The 21438-nt window shown below is 33.6% G+C and overlaps 1 protein-coding gene across 12 annotated transcripts in view; it reads left to right on the forward strand.

Moving 5' to 3' along the window:
- LOC138304801 (sarcolemmal membrane-associated protein-like) overlaps positions 1-21438 on the forward strand; it is a 76224-nt gene that overhangs the window by 36121 nt on the left and 18665 nt on the right. For 10 of the 12 annotated variants that reach the window (XM_069245075.1, XM_069245080.1, XM_069245077.1 and 7 more), the window contains exons 5-21: positions 4439-4529; positions 8685-8780; positions 8915-8986; positions 9328-9405; positions 9900-9962; positions 10420-10557; positions 10852-10962; positions 11320-11377; positions 11753-11875; positions 12263-12328; positions 12570-12611; positions 13125-13187; positions 13586-13648; positions 15214-15279; positions 15804-15866; positions 16323-16472; positions 16953-17015. In XM_069245075.1, the coding sequence (XP_069101176.1) occupies positions 4439-4529; positions 8685-8780; positions 8915-8986; positions 9328-9405; positions 9900-9962; positions 10420-10557; positions 10852-10962; positions 11320-11377; positions 11753-11875; positions 12263-12328; positions 12570-12611; positions 13125-13187; positions 13586-13648; positions 15214-15279; positions 15804-15866; positions 16323-16472; positions 16953-17015 (1406 nt within the window). Of the gene's footprint in view, positions 1-4438; positions 4530-5111; positions 5256-7898; positions 8423-8684; positions 8781-8914; positions 8987-9327; positions 9406-9899; positions 9963-10419; positions 10558-10851; positions 10963-11319; positions 11378-11752; positions 11876-12262; positions 12329-12569; positions 12612-13124; positions 13188-13585; positions 13649-15213; positions 15280-15803; positions 15867-16322; positions 16473-16952; positions 17016-21438 lie in introns of those variants that run through there. The other 2 variants (XM_069245088.1, XM_069245086.1) reach the window with 2 other exon arrangements.

The following is a 21438-nucleotide window of genomic DNA, read 5'->3' on the forward strand; positions in this document are numbered from 1 at the left end:
ACACTTAGTTAAAACTCTCTGTAAACTATAGTATACAGTGTAATAGCAAAAATAAAAATTGTTGTTTGGAATGCCTCCCCAATCAGGGCACCTCCCTAACAACAGCTGTGACATGTACAACTTACCCTACTCTACCAATTAATGGCTTATTATCACAAACATTGGCTGGCCAGGCAAATGTCATTGCATAAACTTGGCAACATTTATCAACATTGAGGTCTATCTAGCTTAATATGTCATGATTATGCTGGGGAAAAACATGGAGGATCAGATTCTGCTCAATTCAACAGTTTATATCAGAAATTCACTTCCAAAATGGCACGTTAGATAGTGGATTTGGTCCTGTGGTGTAATTAGAAACGGATAGAGATGGTTTAGGTAATGGCGGACTAATGAACATTGATAAAGATGGATTGGTGTAATGTCACACGTCACCATGGATATGAGGATTAATATGAAGGATGTGACGGTTTGATAAAAATCTGGTGGATGATGGGATGTCTGCCTAGCTCACTATGGATCAACAGGTATATTGATAACAAAATTCTGGACGTCATCAAGTATTACCTATCTACCGTAGGCTGTTGTTCATTTCTTTGGTCCACAGGACTTCGTTATAACCATGCATTAATGTACAATTGGTAAAAGGAACATTGTACTTAAGACATTTTTAACTCATGTCTTGTGATACTAATTTGATTGTTTAAAACACCACTTCCAATAAAATAAACACCTGTCAAGCGCAGATTCTGTGATTAAACAGGCCCCTAGATCAGGAAATAGTCTTATGTCTGTAAAACCACTGAAATTGCATACCCTTGTGTGTGTAATCTGAGAAATGGTCTGGTCTTCATTTTTACGGTTGGTTCAGACTTATCATACCCTTGTATGTGGTATGTGAGAAATGATGTGGCCTGAGTTCCTTTTTTACCCTTGTGTGTGGGATATGAGAAATTGTCTGGTCTGAGTTGTAACAATTAGTTCAGACTTAGCATATCTTTGTGTGTGTGATCTGAGAAATGGTCTGGTCTGAGTTGCTCTCTTACCTTTGTATGTGAGATCTGAGAAATGGTCTGGTCTGAGTTGCTCTCTAACCCTTGTATGTGTGATCTGAGAAATGGTCTGGTCTGAGTTGCTCTCTTATCTTTGTATGTGAGATCTGAGAAATGGTCTGGTCTGAGTTGCTCTCTAGCCCTTGTATGTGTGATCTGAGAAATGGTCTGGTCTGAGTTGCTCTCTTACCTTTGTATGTGAGATCTGAGAAATGGTCTGGTCTGAGTTGCTCTCTAACCCGTGTATGTATGATCTGAAAAAATGGTCTGGTCTGAGTTGCCCTCTAACCCTTGTATGTGGGATCTGAGAAATGGTCAGGTCTGAGTTGCTCTTTTACCTTTGTATGTGGGATCTGAGAAATGGTCTGGTCTGAGTTGCTCTTTTACCTTTGTGTGTGGATCTGAGAAATGGTCAGGTCTGAGTTGTAATGCTTATGTTTATTCCATGTAAGAGGTTATTGCCAGGTATTATACTATCAGCTGCTTCAAGAAATCTCAACATCACTCTAGCTGTGGATGAGAAATTTGAATGAACAAATAATAATAACAGTTGTTTGTCAGAAGTCATTGGTTGATTGATAAAATAATTTACAAAATGATATGAAATATTGTCTACATTTGTCCAAGCCATTTTCTAGTTACACAATTGTCTACATTGTCCAAGCCAGATAAGTAAAATGATATGAAATACTGTCTACATTGTTCAAGCCTTTCTAGTTACACTATTGTCTACATTGTCCGAGCCTTTCTAGTTACACTAGTATTTTGTGTAGTTACACTAGTATTTGTGTAGACTTGAATCGCTCCTTTAGAAGATGATAATCTTCTACTTTCATCTTAGTATATGATGCCAAGACCAGACAAGTTTCCCACTGAATTAAAGTTTATCCTTGTCTTGTAACAACCTACATTATTTTGTGATTCATTGAAGTGTGATGATATCAAATACTTTAACATCACACAAAACATTTATACTGGAGTCCTGTATCACTATTCTGTGACTGTTATATCACATTTAGATGCATTTTCTAAATTTGCCAATTATAGAACAATTTTAATGTTGTTAACTGATTTTAAAGTTTCTTTTTGAATGAATTTGGGTCAAAATGTGTACAATATATAGTTCTTGTCCCTCATATAAGGTATAACTAGATAATGTGAGGTCTGGGTCCCTGTGTGCTGAGAGAGTAGAGGGGATGTTCTGTGCATTCTTACCAGCATACAGCAAGTTAAAACCGTAAGATTATAATATAGTTCACTTTTACAATGGTCAAGACAGTAAGATTGCACTGCGTTCATGTACAGTATTTAGAGACAGTAAGATTGCACTGCGTTCATGTACAGTATTTAGAAACAGTAAGATTGCACTGCGTTCATGTACAGTATTTAGAAACAGCAAGATTGCACTGCGTTCATGTACAGTTATTTGAGACAGTAAGATTGCACTGCGTTCATGTACAGTATTTAGAAACAGTAAGATTGCACTGCGTTCATGTACAGTATTTAGAAACAGCAAGATTGCACTGCGTTCATGTACAGTATTTAGAGACAGTAAGATTGCACTGCGTTCATGTACAGTATTTAGAAACAGTAAGATTGCACTGCGTTCATGTACAGTATTTAGAGACAGTAAGATTGCACTGCGTTCATGTACAGTATCGGAGACAGTAAGATTGCACTGCGTTCATGTACAGTATTTAGAAACAGTAAGATTGCACTGCGTTCATGTACAGTATTTAGAGATAGTAAGATTGTACTGTGTTCATGTACAGTATTTAGAAACAGTAAGATTGTACTGTGTTCATGTACAGTATTTAGAAACAGTAAGATTGCACTGTGTTCATGTACAGTATTTAGAGATAGTAAGATTGTACTATGTTCATGTACAGTATTTAGAGACAGTAAGATTCTACTGTGTTCATGTACAGTATTTAGAAACAGTAAGATTGCACTGTGTTCATGTACAGTATTTAGAAACAGTAAGATTGTACTATGTTCATGTACAGTATTTAGAGACAGTAAGATTGCACTGTGTTCATGTACAGTATTTAGAGACAGTAAGATTGTACTATGTTCATGTACAGTATTTAGAAACAGTAAGATTGTACTGTGTTCATGTACAGTATTTAGAAACAGTAAGATTGTGCTGCATTCATTTACATTGTTTCGAGACAGTAAGATTGCACTGCATTTATTTACAGTGTTTCGAGATATTAAGATTGTGCTGCATTCTCGAGACAGTAAGATTGCACTGCATTTATTTACAGTGTTTCAAGACAGTAAGATTTTGCTAAATTCATTTATAGTGTTTCAAGACAGTAATATTGCACTTCGTTCCTAAACAGTATTTAGTGACGGTAAGATTGCACTGGGTTCATTTACAGCATGTCAAAATGCACTTGTTTATATTCCATAGTGAGCTGCTTTTGTTATAACATTAATTAACAGACACTATTTTTGCTGCATTCAGATTAAAATGTTTATTAGATTTTACATAGGGATTGGATTTCGTTTTTATGTTAACCATGCTTGTATGGAGCAATTCCTCTAAGAATATATTCTATGGGGCGCGTTAGCGCCCCATATTGAATATATTCTTAGAGGAATTGCTCCATACAAGCATGGTTAACATAAAAACGAAATCCAATCCCTATATTTACACTCACACGACTTTTTAATTATATTTTATGCAATAAAATCGTCATTTGAAAGTGATGTAATTATTCAATAAAAGTCGGTCAAAAGTGGGAGGAGCTTACTCAATTGAACAGCGAATGATGACGCTTCACGTAGGTAGAATTATTCATCCGCGACGACAAAAAAGTTCAATATTTTAGTGTAAAAATAAACATGACAAACAAAGTAAATTTCAGAGATAATTTTATTTAATCAGATCAGAACTTTAAATATATATTCAATTTTGCTAAAAGTTAATATATAGCGTAATAACATAACGAATTTGTACACGGCCACATGTGTGAACTCGGTGACCGTTATTGAGCAGCGAGGCGAAGCTGACGCACGCTTACACACTTTAGTTTGCGGAAGTTGTGAAAACACCGATTTTCAAGTAGCTCAATGTTTTTGAGATGTCGTCTGACTTGACGATATTATACAGTGATTATATTTGATGACAGTAAGATTTTGTGCTGCATTCATTTTCTGTATTTCGAGACAGTGATATTGCACTGCATTCATTTTCTGTATTTCGAGATAGTTAGATTGAATAAAACATGTATATATTGTTTTACATTTTTCCAAATTCTATTTAGAATGTTAAAATGCACTTGTTTGTATTCTGTAGTGAGCTGCTTTTGTTTTGACATTGTTTTGTATAACAATATTTATGAGATTTTACAGTAACATAACTTTCCTTTATTTTGCAGTTACTCAGAATCCAGCCCATTTGCGAACACAGTCGCACCTGGCATCTCTATACAGTCTCAGGATCTCTACCAGTTGGCCCACTATCTACAGGTGAGAAAAATGTCACCTGTCACAGGTGTACAATCTATTATTACACCTACCTGTCCTAAATTGTATAAAAATGTCTACACAAAGTTTTATTTTTCAAAGATAAATCTTGGAAAAGGGATCAATATTTTTTTCACTGACATACTTCTACAGTAGAGAATATTTAATGTTCACTGTGTTAGAATCAGCGAAGTAAGGATATCTTTTCTATCATCTTTATCTACTGTGAGCATGAAAGCAGGTAAGTTACCTGGGATGATGAGTATATAGTGAGAGAATATCAGTTTTCATGTCAGGAATACTGCTACCTTAATTAGGCCAAGAAATGAACATGAAGTTAAGTTAAGACAGCTGTCTCAGTATATATACCTTGGCCAGGGATGGAACCGTTGTTGTGACCAGAGTTATATTTAGGATCGTATAATCTACCGTGGACATTTGCCAGGACAAGGGGAGACAATGAGCATATCATTGACTATGACTGTCGGGGATATGGTCCACCGAGTCCGTATACCTGCGACAGGTAAACAGTGCGACATTGACCTATGACTTACAGGTGTATAGAGTTGTGCACTGAGGCAGAAGGAATTGCCGCGTGCAGAGGACTATCTTGGGAATATTGTTTTGATTGTTGGCGAATTACGCTCATAAGATATGGCGAATTGTAAAATATAAACTGACGAAGTGATGTACAGAATGAAGTAATGACTGATACCAAGATGTTAACAGGTAAGTTTTCCCTCGTTACAGGTAAGACAGGTAGATGTCAGCAATGTTTACACAGGAAATTTGTCTGTTTACTATCAAATGCACTGAGGTGAAGAAAGTCTAAACTGTTTTGGACAATTTAAAACAGTATACAAAAATCATACCAAGTGAATGGGTCATTGAAATAGACTTGCCTCCAATTCTAGTTGATTGCAGTGGCTGAAAGATCTGCATGTACCTTTGGCTGAATTAATGACTTAAAAATTGTATCAAATGAAAGGTTTGGTAAGTTTAATAAAATAAACAGGAGACAATTTCCCTGCCTGCCTATGACATGACACAAGTTGATGACAGGAAATAGGTGTTACATGAGAGTGTAGAGGGTTGATTTACAGGTGTTTGTGTAGCACATCGATAATATAATAGATATGAAGTATAGAAATATGATTCTTAACCGGTGATATTTATAAACTTTTTACAATCGATATGATCATAAAAACAAAATTGTCTTATGTCAGCAAATCAAAGATTGTAACTACAATGTAGTGTACTGCTTTTTAGTTTTATACAAAAACTGATGTCTTATTTTCATCCTTGTTTAAACTTCAGTTAAGTTAGTTTTATTTAGTATATTTAGTTACACAACGTTTCCATGAAATTTAAACTGTTTCATTGATTTTACAAGTTACATTTTGAGTATGTAAAAGAGTCTGGTCAACTTATCCATGTTAAACCTTAACCAATATTGTTATAGCTGTTGACATATAAGTAAAAGACATTCAGATTCAGAATGAAAATTACTGTAAGCTGAAAACCTTACAACTTCCTGTCCATTAACAAATCCGTTAATAGACTTCATTGAGTAAGTCTTGTATTAGATAGCTACTGTATGTACTGGATATATACAGGATACCACACAGGAACGTTCTGTATCCGCAGTAATATATAAACTATGCCATTAATAAACAGTCATTGATAACGTGTGCCATGATATGTCTACTCCTGTACCTACTCCACGAAGGAGCCATGTTCCTTAAAACTGTCGACCTGTGGGAGGTTTCAAATGATGTCAAATGGAAAATTCTTCAAATTTTGATGGGAGGCAAAACTGAAAATTCAATGAAGAGATCTGATTCTGAGGTACTTTTATTTCGAAATTGTTGTTCCTAGATCTCTTCACATCTGTTTTCATTGAGTCTCTTGTCAGTTGGAGGACTGTACAGTTTCTGGATCAATTTCTGCCTATTAATTTTTTATATTAAAAGAAATAACATAGCATTTTAAAACAAATGTTCAGGATAGAAAAAAGAAAATTCTTATTTCAAATTAGAAAATGGGCTTTTCAAATTCCTATGTACACTTATTTTGTGATATGAATATGATCTATGATTTTCATCTTAAAAAAGTTTGAAAATTCAATGCACAGTTGTATATAAAAGATATCTTTGGCCTAATACAATTAAAAATCTTAGTACAATGTATTATGACCATGAAGCTACCTGATTATCTCAATTATGTTAGAGCTATAATCTTAAATTTTCAAAAGTGTTTTGTTATGTAATTATATATTGTAAAATGTTCACTTTGTATTAGATCCACACTTTTTCAGCATGATTTGTATAACATGTTACAAAATTAATATCCTGCTTGAAATTTAAAACTGGATGAGTCACAAGACTTTAGGAATTCTGATAGTAGATATAGTTAGGAAAAACACAGGTGAGAATGTATATAGATAAGGTCTTAGAGATCTGCTCCTAAGGTAAGAATGCTAAATTAGATAGTACAGAATATATTATTCAATTACATGTGCAGAAAATATTGACATTAGACACAAGAGGAAAAATGCTCAAACAATAGCTGTATGTTTATCGCTATTAAATCTATTATGCAAACTTAGCATAACCTTATTAATAATACTTATGTACATGAATAATGAAAGAATATTTTTTTATTCAAATAGATAGAATACATGTTCTTTAAACATGTATAATCAAATTATGAATATGATGGATCGTGACATTCTGGAGTTAGTGTAATGATATTGATATATTCACTTAAAAAAATGGGTAAATAAAATGATTTTAAAAACTGAGTGAAGATTATATGTATAAAGGTAAGAAAGAGGCCTACTTAGGACAAAGCTGGCCGGTGAGATCATTGTCTATATAACTGATCTTGTTAGTTCTTTGTCCTGGTTAACTGGATCAGGGCTGTCACGTAACAACCAACCACGATAAGGTGAATTCCTACATTGACGGCTCCCGACATTATGTAATATCAACAACGAGACCTAGGAAACATCTCTTAGTGAAAAGAAGACATGGGGACTTTTATGTTTTGAAGACTAAATCAAATGAACGTCTTCAGAAGATTTTCACATTGAAAGGTCCGGATATTGTTATACAATGACCGATCAAACATCTCTAAGTGTACATAGGACATTGTGAATTTTAGTTATAGAAGACAAGCCATAACAAGCATCGTTCGGAGAAATGAATTTTACAACTGAGGGGTTCGGACATTGTTATTTAATTGTCATGCCGCTGGAAATCTCTCTATTTTATGGAGATTAGTTTAAGTAAATGTGGTGAAGGGCAAAAATGGAAATACGATTTTAACATATAAAAAAAATATTTAAATACACTGACTTCTAACAGCGTAATTTTAGAATAAAAACTGGCTCAATTTCATTTTATTGCTTCTAAAATTTTGAGGTTCTATTTAGTGATACAAGCCATTTGGACCTCTTGTTTTAATTTACTGGGATGTGTATAGAACACTACAAGATGCTCCAGTAAATCTTTTTATCAAATGTCCGACCCCCACTGCTAGCTATTGTTCTTCTGATTCTATCATTATCCTGAAGTTTGTGTTTTTAGAAGTCGTAGTTTTTATCTGAAGCCATTATCTGGCCATGCTAATTTGCATCCCAAGTTTATCCCTACTGATATAGAGGTCAAATTTTGAAGGTGAAATTGTTCTCTGACTCCAGAGATTATGTGGGTCAGATAGTATTAGGATTTGGAGCAGTTTTGTTTGTATGTATAAACTCCAAATTAAAAACAATGTTTTTAACATCACCAAGAGAAAGTTATATACAGGATTAACTTTTATCATTGGGACATACGGTACTTGGACTAAATCTTCTGTCCTCGGGAGGATCCTGTGAGTGTTTGGAAGTAATGGTGAGTTGTGTAGATTCACGTGTATCTTCAGTTTGTGGTGTTTGTCATTCTTTTCGGGGATTATATATCAAAGTTTTATTCTTGAGTGAACTATTAAAGGAGGACCTCCCTTGGTTAACCCTCTACCATGAAACAACATTTTAAAAGAAAGTACTTTTGTTACTTCAAGTCTGAGGTTTTTGTTGACGATTCCAGAAGAAATTCTTATTATTGCCTGAGACACTGTCCGCCTCTCTGAACATTGTATTATTGTGTGTTTCAGGAAGCGCTTCACCGTGAAAAGATGTTGGAGCAGAAGCTGACCACGTTACAGAAACTCCTGGAGAATACCCAGGAGGCTTCAGAAACAGGATGGCAGGTAAGTTGTCATATCTCCTAATTCTCTCATCTTATTGATAACTAATAGGTTGAATTTATACAAAGTATTATTTTACAATGTAGTGTTGCTTTGCTTATTCAATTGGTGATTTAATGAAGTTTCTTTTCTTTCAGGCCCTAATAACTGAAGATCGGCTTTTGTCTCGACTTGATGTTTTGGAAAATCAGCTTCACACTTACTCCAAGGTAACATTATAGCAAACTCAGAATATACACATTTACGGATATACCGAAAATAACTCCTAGTTCAAATTGTACATACCTCAGGGTCAAAACTCTACTTATCCTTCTGCGATATCAATATACATTAAGTTTAAGGTCAAATCACATCGATTACAAGGTCATAACTCACTTTCTCCAACATGGTTATGTCAAATTTTATTGAGGGTCAAATCTGTACATACCTCAAAATGAAATTTCTCATTCTGTTTAAGTATTACATTTACATATAAAAAGGATGTTTTTTATTTTGATATGTTTGTGGTTATTATATATGAAATATATATCGGAGTATTTCCTGTTTTTAGAACCATGCCGAGGACTCATTACGACAAGAGGTGGTTACCTTGCAGGAAGAAAAACTTACCTACGAAACCACTGCTAAGGTAAAACTATGGTGTTGTGCATTCAGTAATGTATATGTAGCCTCCAAAAATCACCATATTATAATATTTTATCACTTGATATGCCTGATATCCAGTGATTTCGCCCATGTAATATTTTTGCTTATGTCACTAGTGTGAAATGACCTGGAGCAATTTTCATTGGCTGGTAATTCTTTGTGACGTCTGACAGAAACAATAAAATGACGTCAAGAAAAATGATGAGACGTCAGGATTAGGAGGACAGTGGAACAGAATGGTGGCTTTTGCTGGATTTTCGGAATACATTTTGATGTGAAATTCTTTGTTATGTAGATATTTGCAGTTATGTGATTAAATGTATCTTAAATTGGTGTTCATTTTATATGAGATTTTATGAAACTCGTCTCAAAGTTTTAACTTTTGACTTGTTTAAGAAAATCTCATATGAAATGAACACTCATGTAAGATCCTATATATGTGACATGGTTGTTTAACGTTTGATTTGTCTTTTACAGGAATCACTTCGAAAAGTTTTACAAGAAAAACTAGAGGCTGTGAGAAAATTATCTGACCTTGAGGTAAGAAGTATTTCAAGGTTGTGTACTGACAGGAACAAAAATATTTATTTGAACTAATCTTAAACCTAGTTCTCATACTTGATCTAATTTTGTGTTCTATTACTTTTGTACTTGTTATTGTGACATTTAACATTTACAAGTGACAGATGTATCTGAGATGTATTACCCTGACCATATGGCCTTGAAAATGATTGGTTATAAATACATAAGTGGTCGCAAAACGGAACATGTCATGTTGACCTTGCCTATAATGATTTTACCTTGACATTGTAGAGGTCACTGATGAACACTGAGAAGAGTGTTCACACCTCAAGGATATGTATGACCTTAACCTTGTGTATTATAATTTGACCTTGACATTGTAGAGGTCACTGATGAACACTGAGAAGAGTGTTCACACCTCAAGGATATGTATGACCTTAACCTTGTGTATTATAATTTGACCTTGACATTGTAGAGGTCAATGGTGAACACAGAAGAAGAATGTTCACACCTCAAGGATATGTGCGAGAAATCTCAGGAGGAACTGCAGCAGCTTGCTGAGAAATATCAGGACCAACTCAAGGAGGTCAAAGAGCTCCAGGACAAATTGTCTGTAAGTAGCCAGTGGTCAATGACCTTAACATACTGACCTTGTTTGATTGAGTTAGGATGTTATGAATACTTCTGGAGATGATACAGCCGCAGCTGACTTACGCTGACTTCATCAAAATATTTTGTTTTTTCCAACTTAAAAAAAAATGTTTTCTTTGTGTGGCTCAATATACTTACGAAGTCAATCAGTAGAACTTAATACAAAAAGTAAAATTTTGAAAATAAGTAGATTTGATTGAGGTAGAGTGTATTTAAATGGAGTTTTTTGATGGAAAAATCTTGGTTATTTATACAGGAAGCAGAGAGAAACTTGGTGGAGGAGACAGAGAAAGCAGAAAAAGAGAAAATTTGTCTCCAGGATAAACTAGACGAGATGGTAAAGGAGGAAGATCTACTGTCAGCCAAGGTAAAACTTTTACCAAATTGTCATTCTGTCGGAGGATGAAATTATTTAAATCATTTTAATTTGATGGAGATGAAATGGAAAAAAAAACAAGAAAAATTACAAATATATGTTATTAACTTGCATTTTTCCTAGACAGTGGTAGGAGGGAGATTATATGATAAATATTGCACCTATGTTTGAATGTCAAATCAGATGGAAATGCAATATGCAGAATTTACCTTTAGCCAAATAGTTGTTTACATGTTTGTTATTAAGATAAAAATACCTTTCTTTGTATCTGGAGACTGATATAAAAATCGGGCTAAAAAAATTGTTGGGTCTTTGAACATGTTAAGACTCCTAATTTCTATTCCACAGTTGGAATCTCTACAAGCTGACAACGACATAACGAGAAACCAATTAGCTGCCATGAAAGGTGAGAATAGTATCATACTATAATTATGTGAAAGGCTGGTAAAGGTCTTGCAGTTTTTGTTAAAAAGTTTTGTTTCTAAAAAGCAAATAAAACTAAATTAAAATTAATTTGATCAACAGCAACCATCTTAATCCATGAAGACAATTTTTTTTGGTGAATTCAAAATTCTTACTAGTTTATGACTAGTTGGCAGTGATTGCAATGGTAATTAGATGAAGACCTCAGATTTAAATGATTGCTTTATGGCAGTTTGATTTGAAGAATTTCGAATGTGTATGAGAAATATTTGTATCATTTATCTTTCATAATTATAACTTTTTCATCTGTCAAATCAATCAAGATTGAAATACATCTAATTCAATTAACCATTCACAGCCAAGCTTGAAGCCCTGAAAGAGGAACCGTCCGACAGTAACAAAGAAGCCGATGAAAAGACAGATGACGATGAGGAGGAAAAGACGGAGGACGATAACAAACTGGTGGACTCCAACACAATAGGTTAGTGTGGGTTATATCACACACATACCACATCATCATAAGTATGGTGATGTAAATAGCTAGATGTTTGGTCTTACTGAAACTGGAAAAAATATATTCAGTACATAAAGCTGTGAAACTTTCAGAAAACTATATCTCCAAACCTACCAAAACTTGGGTAATGGTTAATAAACATCATCAGCATCTCAAAACTCTTCAGAATTCACAGGATTTAGATATAGGATTCAGAAGCTGTGAGATTTAGGGATGCTGACACATTATTTTAAGTTTTACATTTAGAACGTTACTGTCTGAAGTGTTGTTTACTTGAGATAATGTTAAGTATCTGTGATATCAAGAAGGAACTTACGACAATGATTGACTATAATTTTGATTTTATTATTCCAGATGACCAAAATCAGATAATTCCGACCTCCCCGTCTCTAAAGGTGATCAGGACAGATGACATAGAAGGTCAGTGTTTCCACCCACCTCTCTACCCTTAATATACAAACATTCTACACATCATCTTCAGTATGTTAGAATAAAGTTTTGAGAGTCTTATGTAAAGTGAAAGGCAGCTCAACATGTGAGACTAACAAAAAAACAATGAGCACCTCACAAAATGTGAAAAATTAAGAACCATACTGATGTTATTGCTTGTAATATCCATTATGGAACTTTAGTTAAGTCTGTTTTGTGGTTTTAATTTCAGGGAAACTAAAGGAAACTCAACAACAGATTGAGAAATATAAAGGTCAGTGTTGAGATCTTAAATTAGAAAAAATAATTAGACAGATTATCATTAAAGAAAGTGGAAATTTCAGAAGATTTTGCTTTTGAAGATATTTTAAACTTTTCGGAGATTTTGCTTTTGAAGATATTATAAACTTTCCGGAGATTTTGCTTTTGAAGATATTTCAAACTTTCCGGAGATTTTGCTTTTGAAGATATTATAAACTTTCCGGAGATTTTGCTTTTGAAGATATTTCAAACTTTCCGGAGATTTTGCTTTTGAAGATATTTCAAACTTTCCGGAGATTTTGCTTGTGAAGATATTTCAAACTTTCCGGAGATTTTGCTTCTGAAGATATTTTTTAACTTTCCAGAGATTTTGCTTTTGAAAATATTTTTACTCTTTTACATCTTGAAGTCACATTTACAATGTAATATTTTGAATCTCAGGTTGTTTTTTGACTTTTTACTCCCTTGTTTTGTTGTGAATATTTTACACAAGTAACTGTAACTGTTATTTTCTTGACCAAAACAGCTCAGCTTGAGGAATCTGATGCCAAACTAAAGGTTGCCAGTGATCTTGTCGCTAAACTACAGAGTAAGTACTCAGTTGTATTAAATGTTGCGAGATTCTCTCATACCTTTCCTATGATTAAGTTAAGTTCTCATTTACTTTCAAAAGTATAGTTTTCATATTGTAATATTCTAAATGCAATTTCGTCCAAAAAATGATAATTTTTTTCTTTTGTTAAAATTTGTCACATGTGTTGCTTTATATGGATGAATCTTTCTTGAGCTAGGTAAAGTAAATCAGTTCTCTTTTGTTGATATTTTGAATTTCAGTTTTTCAGATACCTTTGATATAGGTAGTAATGAATGATAATAATATCAATAATTACTAGTCATAATGTATTTAGGATATAAGAGTCTTATATTATTACAATATAAATTTGTAAATATGTATACAGAGACTCATTTTGAAAATATTTATTACAGAGGACCTAGAGGTTGCCAAGTCCGAGTCTAACCAGTATGAATCCAAGATGTCTGCCCTAGAAGGTCAGTATCCGATGTTATCCGTGTCCCTCATTATTGGTGTCCCGTAATCCAACATGTCCTCTATTTGATGATCCTTTAGATGTTCTGACCTTGAGGTTTCATAGAGATTTCTTCTCCTCTATATCAAATTAATCCTGCCTTTGATTTGTCTGGTTTCTATCCTCTTTCTTCAAAGTGAATGTTCTGTGTCCATTCTCGATCTCTGAGGTACCCTGACCTCCGTTTATTTGGTGACTTGCCGGCTGCTCTTTGAATCCTAAAATTGTCCTGTCCTTGCCCTATACCTACATTCTTTGTGGCCTGTCTCGCTTTCCTTTTGGTATCCTGCCCTTATTCCTTGAGGTGTCCTGTCAATGTATGAGGTGTCTTGACAATTACCATTGATGTGTCCTATGCTGTGTTCTCAAGATAGCCAGTCCTTAAACTGTGTTCGATTTCTTATCAATATTGTGTCAAGGTTGAATTTTTTCCAAGGTTTTAAGTGTAGTGATATTGTGATGATCAATTTGATCTGAAGGAAAAAGCTTGACATGTTTAGTTTCATTGATATGTAATAGATTGAAGAAAATATAACTGGTTTATAACACAAAATATTCAAGTTTATTGGTTTTCTTTTCCTTTGATCAATCTTTCTGGTTTCTTTCCATGATCTCCGTAAACCTCTGTAAGTCTCTTAAGAGCCATGCAAACAGCTTCAATCAGTTGGCTAAAATCTCTAAATTGTACTTTGGTCTGGTGTCCTTACTATAAACAGAGTTAATGCCCTTTGTTGATTTATGTTTCTTTTTTTCGATATTTCTCTAATATTTATATATATATGTTACTGAAAATTGTCCAGAAGGTTGGACTGAGAGCTATAGCCCTTGTTTTGTACCAAAGATGTCAAGTGAATACATGAACTATATTCATTTTTTCATGTAACTCGAATTCGTAAAAAATATTGAATGAGTGTGAATCATTTTCTGTCCAACTTTGCTGCATGAGCCATTTTATATTCTGTAATTATTGTACCTACCTCAATTGGTTGCATGTGTGAAATTGGCTTTATTTTGTCCATTCATCAGTGTAAAATTTAGAAGCCAAATTCAGTATTGATAATTATATACTGATACCATTGTTGTTTAAACTTTTTAATTTAGTGAGGAATTTAACGTTTAACTAATTGCACTTTTAATGTTAAAAAGTTTTGAAAGCTTTCAATAATAAGGTTTTTTTTGACAATTATATCAAAATAGATTCATAAATATATAACAATATCGAAAAAAATGTGTGTAGTAATTTGTAAAAATTTATAGCTTCTTAAGTATTTAAGAGTATTTAAAATTTCAAGAATGAAAAGTAACTGCTTTCTGTATTATGTAGTCTTTAAACATAAATTTTTGAATGGACCAAAGGAAATGAGATAATTGGCTGTTGTGTGTGGCTATTCACAGGAGTTCAAGGAGTTGCCTCCCTTGCATGTTGTCTGACCCATTTTGTATCCACTGCTTTCATTTATAATATTTTGTTGCACCTGCCACCGTTTTTTGAAGTTTTGATTTCTTTTGTATTATCATCGTATGCAGATAAGCTTAGGCTGTCCGATTTACAAATGAATCAGATGATGGAAAACACCATGGCCGATTTAGAACGTAAGTCTGTAACACATATTCTGTTGCTATGTGTGCTTTTGTATCTTTGCTTCTACATTTTCCCATATCATATATCATCCTCTCCATGAAATCAAGCAATTTGATTTATTTATTTTTTGTAAACATTTTGTTTTTCTTTTACTTTCTCTATGCTTAAATTCAATATTGGTCAAATATTGCTTTAATATGAGTATTTCCAATTTCTATATATATAGTGGGATCGGTCATCGATAATGATTGAATGTAAATTTAAGTATAGAAATAAGAGCGCCTGATGGGTTGAATAGGTATAATCCATTGCTCATCATTGTTATGGAGTGTGACGAATGGTGTGCTAATAACACAAACCGCAGAATCATACTACAGACAATACCATACAATAGTGACCTAAACAAACTTCACTCTAATATAAAATAACATTTGAGCTGGATATCACACCACTCATTGTGTCCTTGAATTATCTGAAATGTGGGAAATGCGTAATATTACTTTAGTTACTACAGTTTGTTTGCATTTTCTTTCAGTTCAATTGAAAGAATCTCACAGACAGTCTGATAGCAGTAATGAACTCATCAAAGGACTTCAAGGTACAGTTTGTCTTAACCCATTCATCCTTGTAATTTCATAATGGACTGTTTTAGTTATTGAATTAGAAGAGTCTATATGTGTCTTCAAGGGTGAACTTGTTCCTGTAGTTGTTACTATATTACAGCAAAGAAGTATGTAAATCAGAACTTGTGACCATATTATTGGCAAGAAGTACACTAAGTAATAAAGAATTAGAAAACTATAGATAAGGGTCTGTTTGAACCAGTAAAATCAGAAAGTTGCTCAGTTCCTTCTAGTGTAATAATGACTACCTAATGTTTGTCTATAATGTATTTCTATGATGTATTTCTATAATGCAACAGACATCTCTACTGATATTGTTAGCTGGAATGGAAACATTCTGAAAATGTTGAAATGGAATTTGATAATGATTGCATATATAAGTGAGTAGTTCAAGTCACTCGGTAAAGTAAATATTATGTCACATTTAACAGATAAAGTCAACGACATGGAGACTGAAATTATCGACTACAAAGTACAGCAGGCAGGACGAGGGGACGTAACTCTGGTTGGAAATGGGAGTGCAGACGAAACACTACATAACCATGTTGATGGAAATCTCGACGACAACCAAAACCTCAATGGTAAGCAGAAATCACATTGTCACTTGATAAGGAATGATGGTTTCATGAATACATGTGAATTTATCTCTGTTTTTGACAGCCCAATCAAAGACCTAATTACCTATTTACTTACCATAAGAATTAAACTTGTTTTGATAAATGATATTTTTGTAATTATTTTTTTTTTTACTTTGATATAATTATGTAACTCGAATATTTGCTGCATTAGATTTTGAACTGAATAGTATGAATTTTTGAATAAGATGATATTGACATTATTGATATTAGCTGTAATGTCTATTAGTCTGTTGGATGGTACAGGTTCGATTGTATGTAATTGGTTATGTAATTTTTAGTTAGTTATCACCTACATGACTCCGCCTATTTCTAGGATTATGTGATATAGGTGTCGGAGATATATATAGGTGTGTTTTAGATAATTATTGGTCTATGTATAGTTAATGAGCTGTCAGTGACCGGGGTTGTTATTTACATCCACAGACCTTCTGTTAGAAGCCAGAGAATTACAGAAGAAAGCTGAAGTGGAGCTGAGAAAACACAAAAGTAAGTTCATGTTATCAAATTTATCTTCTAGAAAGAATCTGAGATGTCCAATGTCCTGTGATCAATCAGAGATGTATACCAGAGAATCGTAAATGATAAGATTGAGGGTGCCCTGAATGGAACACACTTTAGACCTTCACAGTATTACTGCACTGATTGGTTCTGATAAAATATGTCATCAACGTACAAGGAGTAATACAAAGACAAGGTAGTGAATGTGTAGGAATTGTTTCCTTTAGTTGAATGTAATTGCAATGTTTGAAACTTGAAATATTCACACATCAGTCGATTGTAATATGTAATCTGACAGATATTTTAGACACATAGTTAGGGATTTGGTGGTGAATTTCTCATGATCCAAGTGATTTTCACAATTTCCTTTGGCACAAGAAAGTTTATTTGTAATTGTTAAACCTTCATTTTAGTTGCTTTTGGAATTCATGTTAGATACCCAGGTATATTCTCTGGAATTGAACCTTACAAAGATTCTTAATGGCTATCAAATTTATTAGGTGGGCTGACCGTATAGTTGGATGCATGGAAGGAAAGCGAATTATGCAAGATTTACGAAGTAAAATGAAATTTAAGGTGTACTAATGAATAGTTGATTCCAGTAAACAGTAAATGTGTTCCATTGCCGAAATATTCAACCAAAAAAAACATACTCCATTAGTGGTGGAACTAGAGGTGGAAAAGTTTTACCTTCACTTATCTCTGTAGTCAACTAACTCCAGTATAAATGATGGGTAGTCCGCTTCTCTTTTGCTTCAGATTGCACTATGCAATGTAATATGTGATATTTAAGTATAAATCAGTGAAATAAAAAAATGTTATCCAATATGGCTATACTTCAGTGCATCTAAAACATTTTACATGCAAAGTTTGACATTTTGATAAACTTTTTTTTAAACCCATTCAACTAAACAAAGAATGTAAAAGTATTGAGTTATCTGAGAAAATTAAGAAGTTGATATATTATGTAGATATGACAAGCATGCTATCTGCTTAATGTAGGTGGTACAGTGTTAAAATTTACCCAACAAACCTATTGCCTTTTAATCAAAATACTTTTGTGCATGTATGCAGTATACAGGTCTACTTCTTTGCTATTCTGAGAATATTTGAGTCTGGTGCAGAGAATGAAAATTCTTATATATCATAATATAATGATTACTCTTTTAAAGATCAATGAGATTTTTAGTACTTTTGAGAAATGTAAGATGAGTGATTAGTATGAAGGGCATTATTGATCTGGTACAATCTATGAATGATTCCATATTGAGACTAGATTTGTCCTTTAAAGTCTAGACAGGATATAGACTATTTGGTTGTCTTTATATCATCAGATTGTCGGGTAGAACATTGAGTAGACAATGTTGACTAACGTCATTAAATGTACATATATTTCACCTGCCCGACCTGCAGTGTATCCAAGGCTGTTAATGTATTGGTGAAATCAATGCTTTTAGAATGTCAATAATGAAAGTTTTAGTCCATTTTCTTGATAGATTGATAAAATTATGTCTATGCAAAAGTAATATAGTGTTAAAGTGAATAGTCGGGCAAAGAAAACCAGTCTAAATGCATTCATTGGCCTTCCAAAAGTTCTCACATATTAATACGACGGTCAAGTTCTGCTTAGTTTCCCAGTTCTGACCATTAAAGCTAGTAAAGAAAAGTTGAAAGCATCGAAAGCAAGGCTGTGTGGAAATGTAACCACGGACATAGTGAGCCGGGAGGACGTTTTAGAATTCCCATACTTTAAATTAATTTCTTCATACGCAGACAGATTTTGACGAGAGATTTTATTTATTTCATAAGAAATTATACTGGATACATTCACACCATTTTTACGGACTTCAGCCATTCTTGCCCGACTGTTCACTTTAAACTCCGTTTTGGTTAAAATGTTGTTTTCAGAGAAAACATAGTGTCATTTTACTAAGTATATCTGAAGTACTGTTAACTAATAAGTTAGTGTAAATTTAAATCTGGAAGGTCAACACTTAAGGACAAAATATTGACCACTCACCTGTGTCCTCAGGTGAGAAAAATCCTGAATTACTTACATTTACTTACGGGGACCTATTGGTATTGTGTTTGATTAGTGCCCTGTCGATTGTTATGTTACGCATGGGGAGCCTCGTAATGTGTACTTTCAAACTAGTCCTTGAAACTCTTTATTTAACTTTGAATAGCGGGAAACGTTTTTCTATGGTTTCTTTAAAGAATTTTTGTCCCGATAATGCTTACAGTTGTAATCCAGGTAGAGTGTCGAGAAGAAATATAATGTGATTTAGTGTGAATGAAGATCTACACTATACACCCCTTTTGTGGTTTGTATATTGGTCCATTTAAATTGTAAGACAAGTTCATTTTATCACACGGGGGGTATCAGGTATACTTGACAGAAAAATGTACATAAACACACTAGGGTAGTTCACAGAAGGAAAAAATGTGACGTGGAATCGGTTGGATTTTAACATTTATAAACATCAAGAATCAGATTGGAAATTAAGATGTCTTTTGATGAATATGGGAAAAGTTGATTCAGTTTTGCTTCGTTATAAAGTCCTTCCATATTAGAAAGTTAAGGACTTCATGAAGGTGAGAGGAAGGACTTTTATTTTCGGATAACAATAAAAACTATGAGGGATATCAGTGATTTCGATGACAGGATGAAGAGGAAACTTAACTGCCTCGACGACAGTGAGTGTTATAGCACGTTGACATGATCAAGTATATAGAAATATCTTTACAACTACTGTAATGCAATTTTCCTTCACAACTACTTAATTTAGTTTGATGCATTAAATTTCACTGACATCAAAAATAATTTTAAATACCTTTCGATATATTTCAAGTATTAAACTTTTTGGCGAGGATCACCTCGCCATTGTGATCCTGGTTGCAAAATTCTCTTACAGTCAATTTCCTCAATATGATTGGCTTAGAAATTGCTCGCAGATACTAGCGCTCCTAGCGGCAGTGTATTCAACAACTTTGATTTTACCGGGAATTTTAAATAGCAAATTTTGAATATGAAAGTTACTGATATAAGCGTATCTGTAACGTTGAAATAGGAATAGTATATTACGGCTTTTATATCCTTACTATATACACTATCCAAAAGATCTTCTGTTTGAAAATTTTCACCTGAATTATTTACAAAGTATCTAGACTTTTCGTTCCCAAAATGGTGTTTACAATGAATGAAGACGTTTCGTCCCAAAAATGCTTCGCTTCGAAGCTGGTTCCCCCCAGTCGTTTACTCCCTATTAGTGACAGTTATCCCGCAATGGAAAAAAATGAAATCAATATTTCACCTCGAACATCAAAATTGATACCTTAATGAATTTTGTAATTTGAATCAAATTTGTCTCGGAGCAAATACATTTCATGGCGAAATGGAAATGCATTTATCACGGCTGTGTTATGGCACATGGCGTTCATCCGGAACTACAATGGAAGAAAGACAACTCTAACAAAATTTTGGACAAATTTGGTCTACTGATAAAATAGTACGTGACAGACGGTGAACATTTTGTAAATGTCCAAGGTGGCGTAATCTTAAAACTAACGGCAGTTAATAAGGTATGAATATTTACCACATCCATAATTATCGATAATTTTATAAGCACATGTATAAATATCAGATTATATCCATATACTAAAGTACGTTCAGAGATTACCACTAAACCATACTTTTAAAACATTTTAGTTATTTTCACCACAGGAGCTTGACGTTCTGATCATATACATACAGCATATTCATTAAACTAGGTAATACGAAGTAAATTTTTGGCCGAATGACATAAATCATATATGGAATGTTCATATAACTCGAAGTGATATTTTTTGGACTACTAGATCGACGAAAATGCCGATTTCTTTTTCATAATTCTTCCGTAATACGGCACTTTTCAGTCTGTAACAAATGTAGAGAAATTAATTGTTAATTGTTTAGCAATTATCCTGAGTTATATTTTACCAACAAGCATCAGAAATTAGCAATCAAAACTTACATAAACATATTCCCGACTCTCACTTGCATTGTGTGATCACTCGAACGGAACTAATCTCTACCACCTGGCACAGTCTTAGAAATGCAATCGCACAAAAGCCCACATGATCACTGTTTTTAGTGCGATTACATCTTAGGGTGTGAACAATGTTAGTTTTTTTAACTTTTCACTCAACAAAATAGACTTTACGCTTTTCATGATCAGCACCATCATTTTCTGTATAACTTATTAATTTACCACTGTACCCATGCATACGTGTGTATATTTATACTTCTTTGTGCACATTATATAACAACTGCTATATTACAAACAATTTATGAAGGACAAAACTCTTACATGTAAGAACAGGAGGACTGAAGAACAGCGGGAATTAAACTTCAATAATATTTCCTCTATGC

The sequence above is a fragment of the Argopecten irradians genome, chromosome 12 (genome assembly GCF_041381155.1).
Source record: "Argopecten irradians isolate NY chromosome 12, Ai_NY, whole genome shotgun sequence".
Classification (NCBI taxonomy): domain Eukaryota; kingdom Metazoa; phylum Mollusca; class Bivalvia; order Pectinida; family Pectinidae; genus Argopecten; species Argopecten irradians.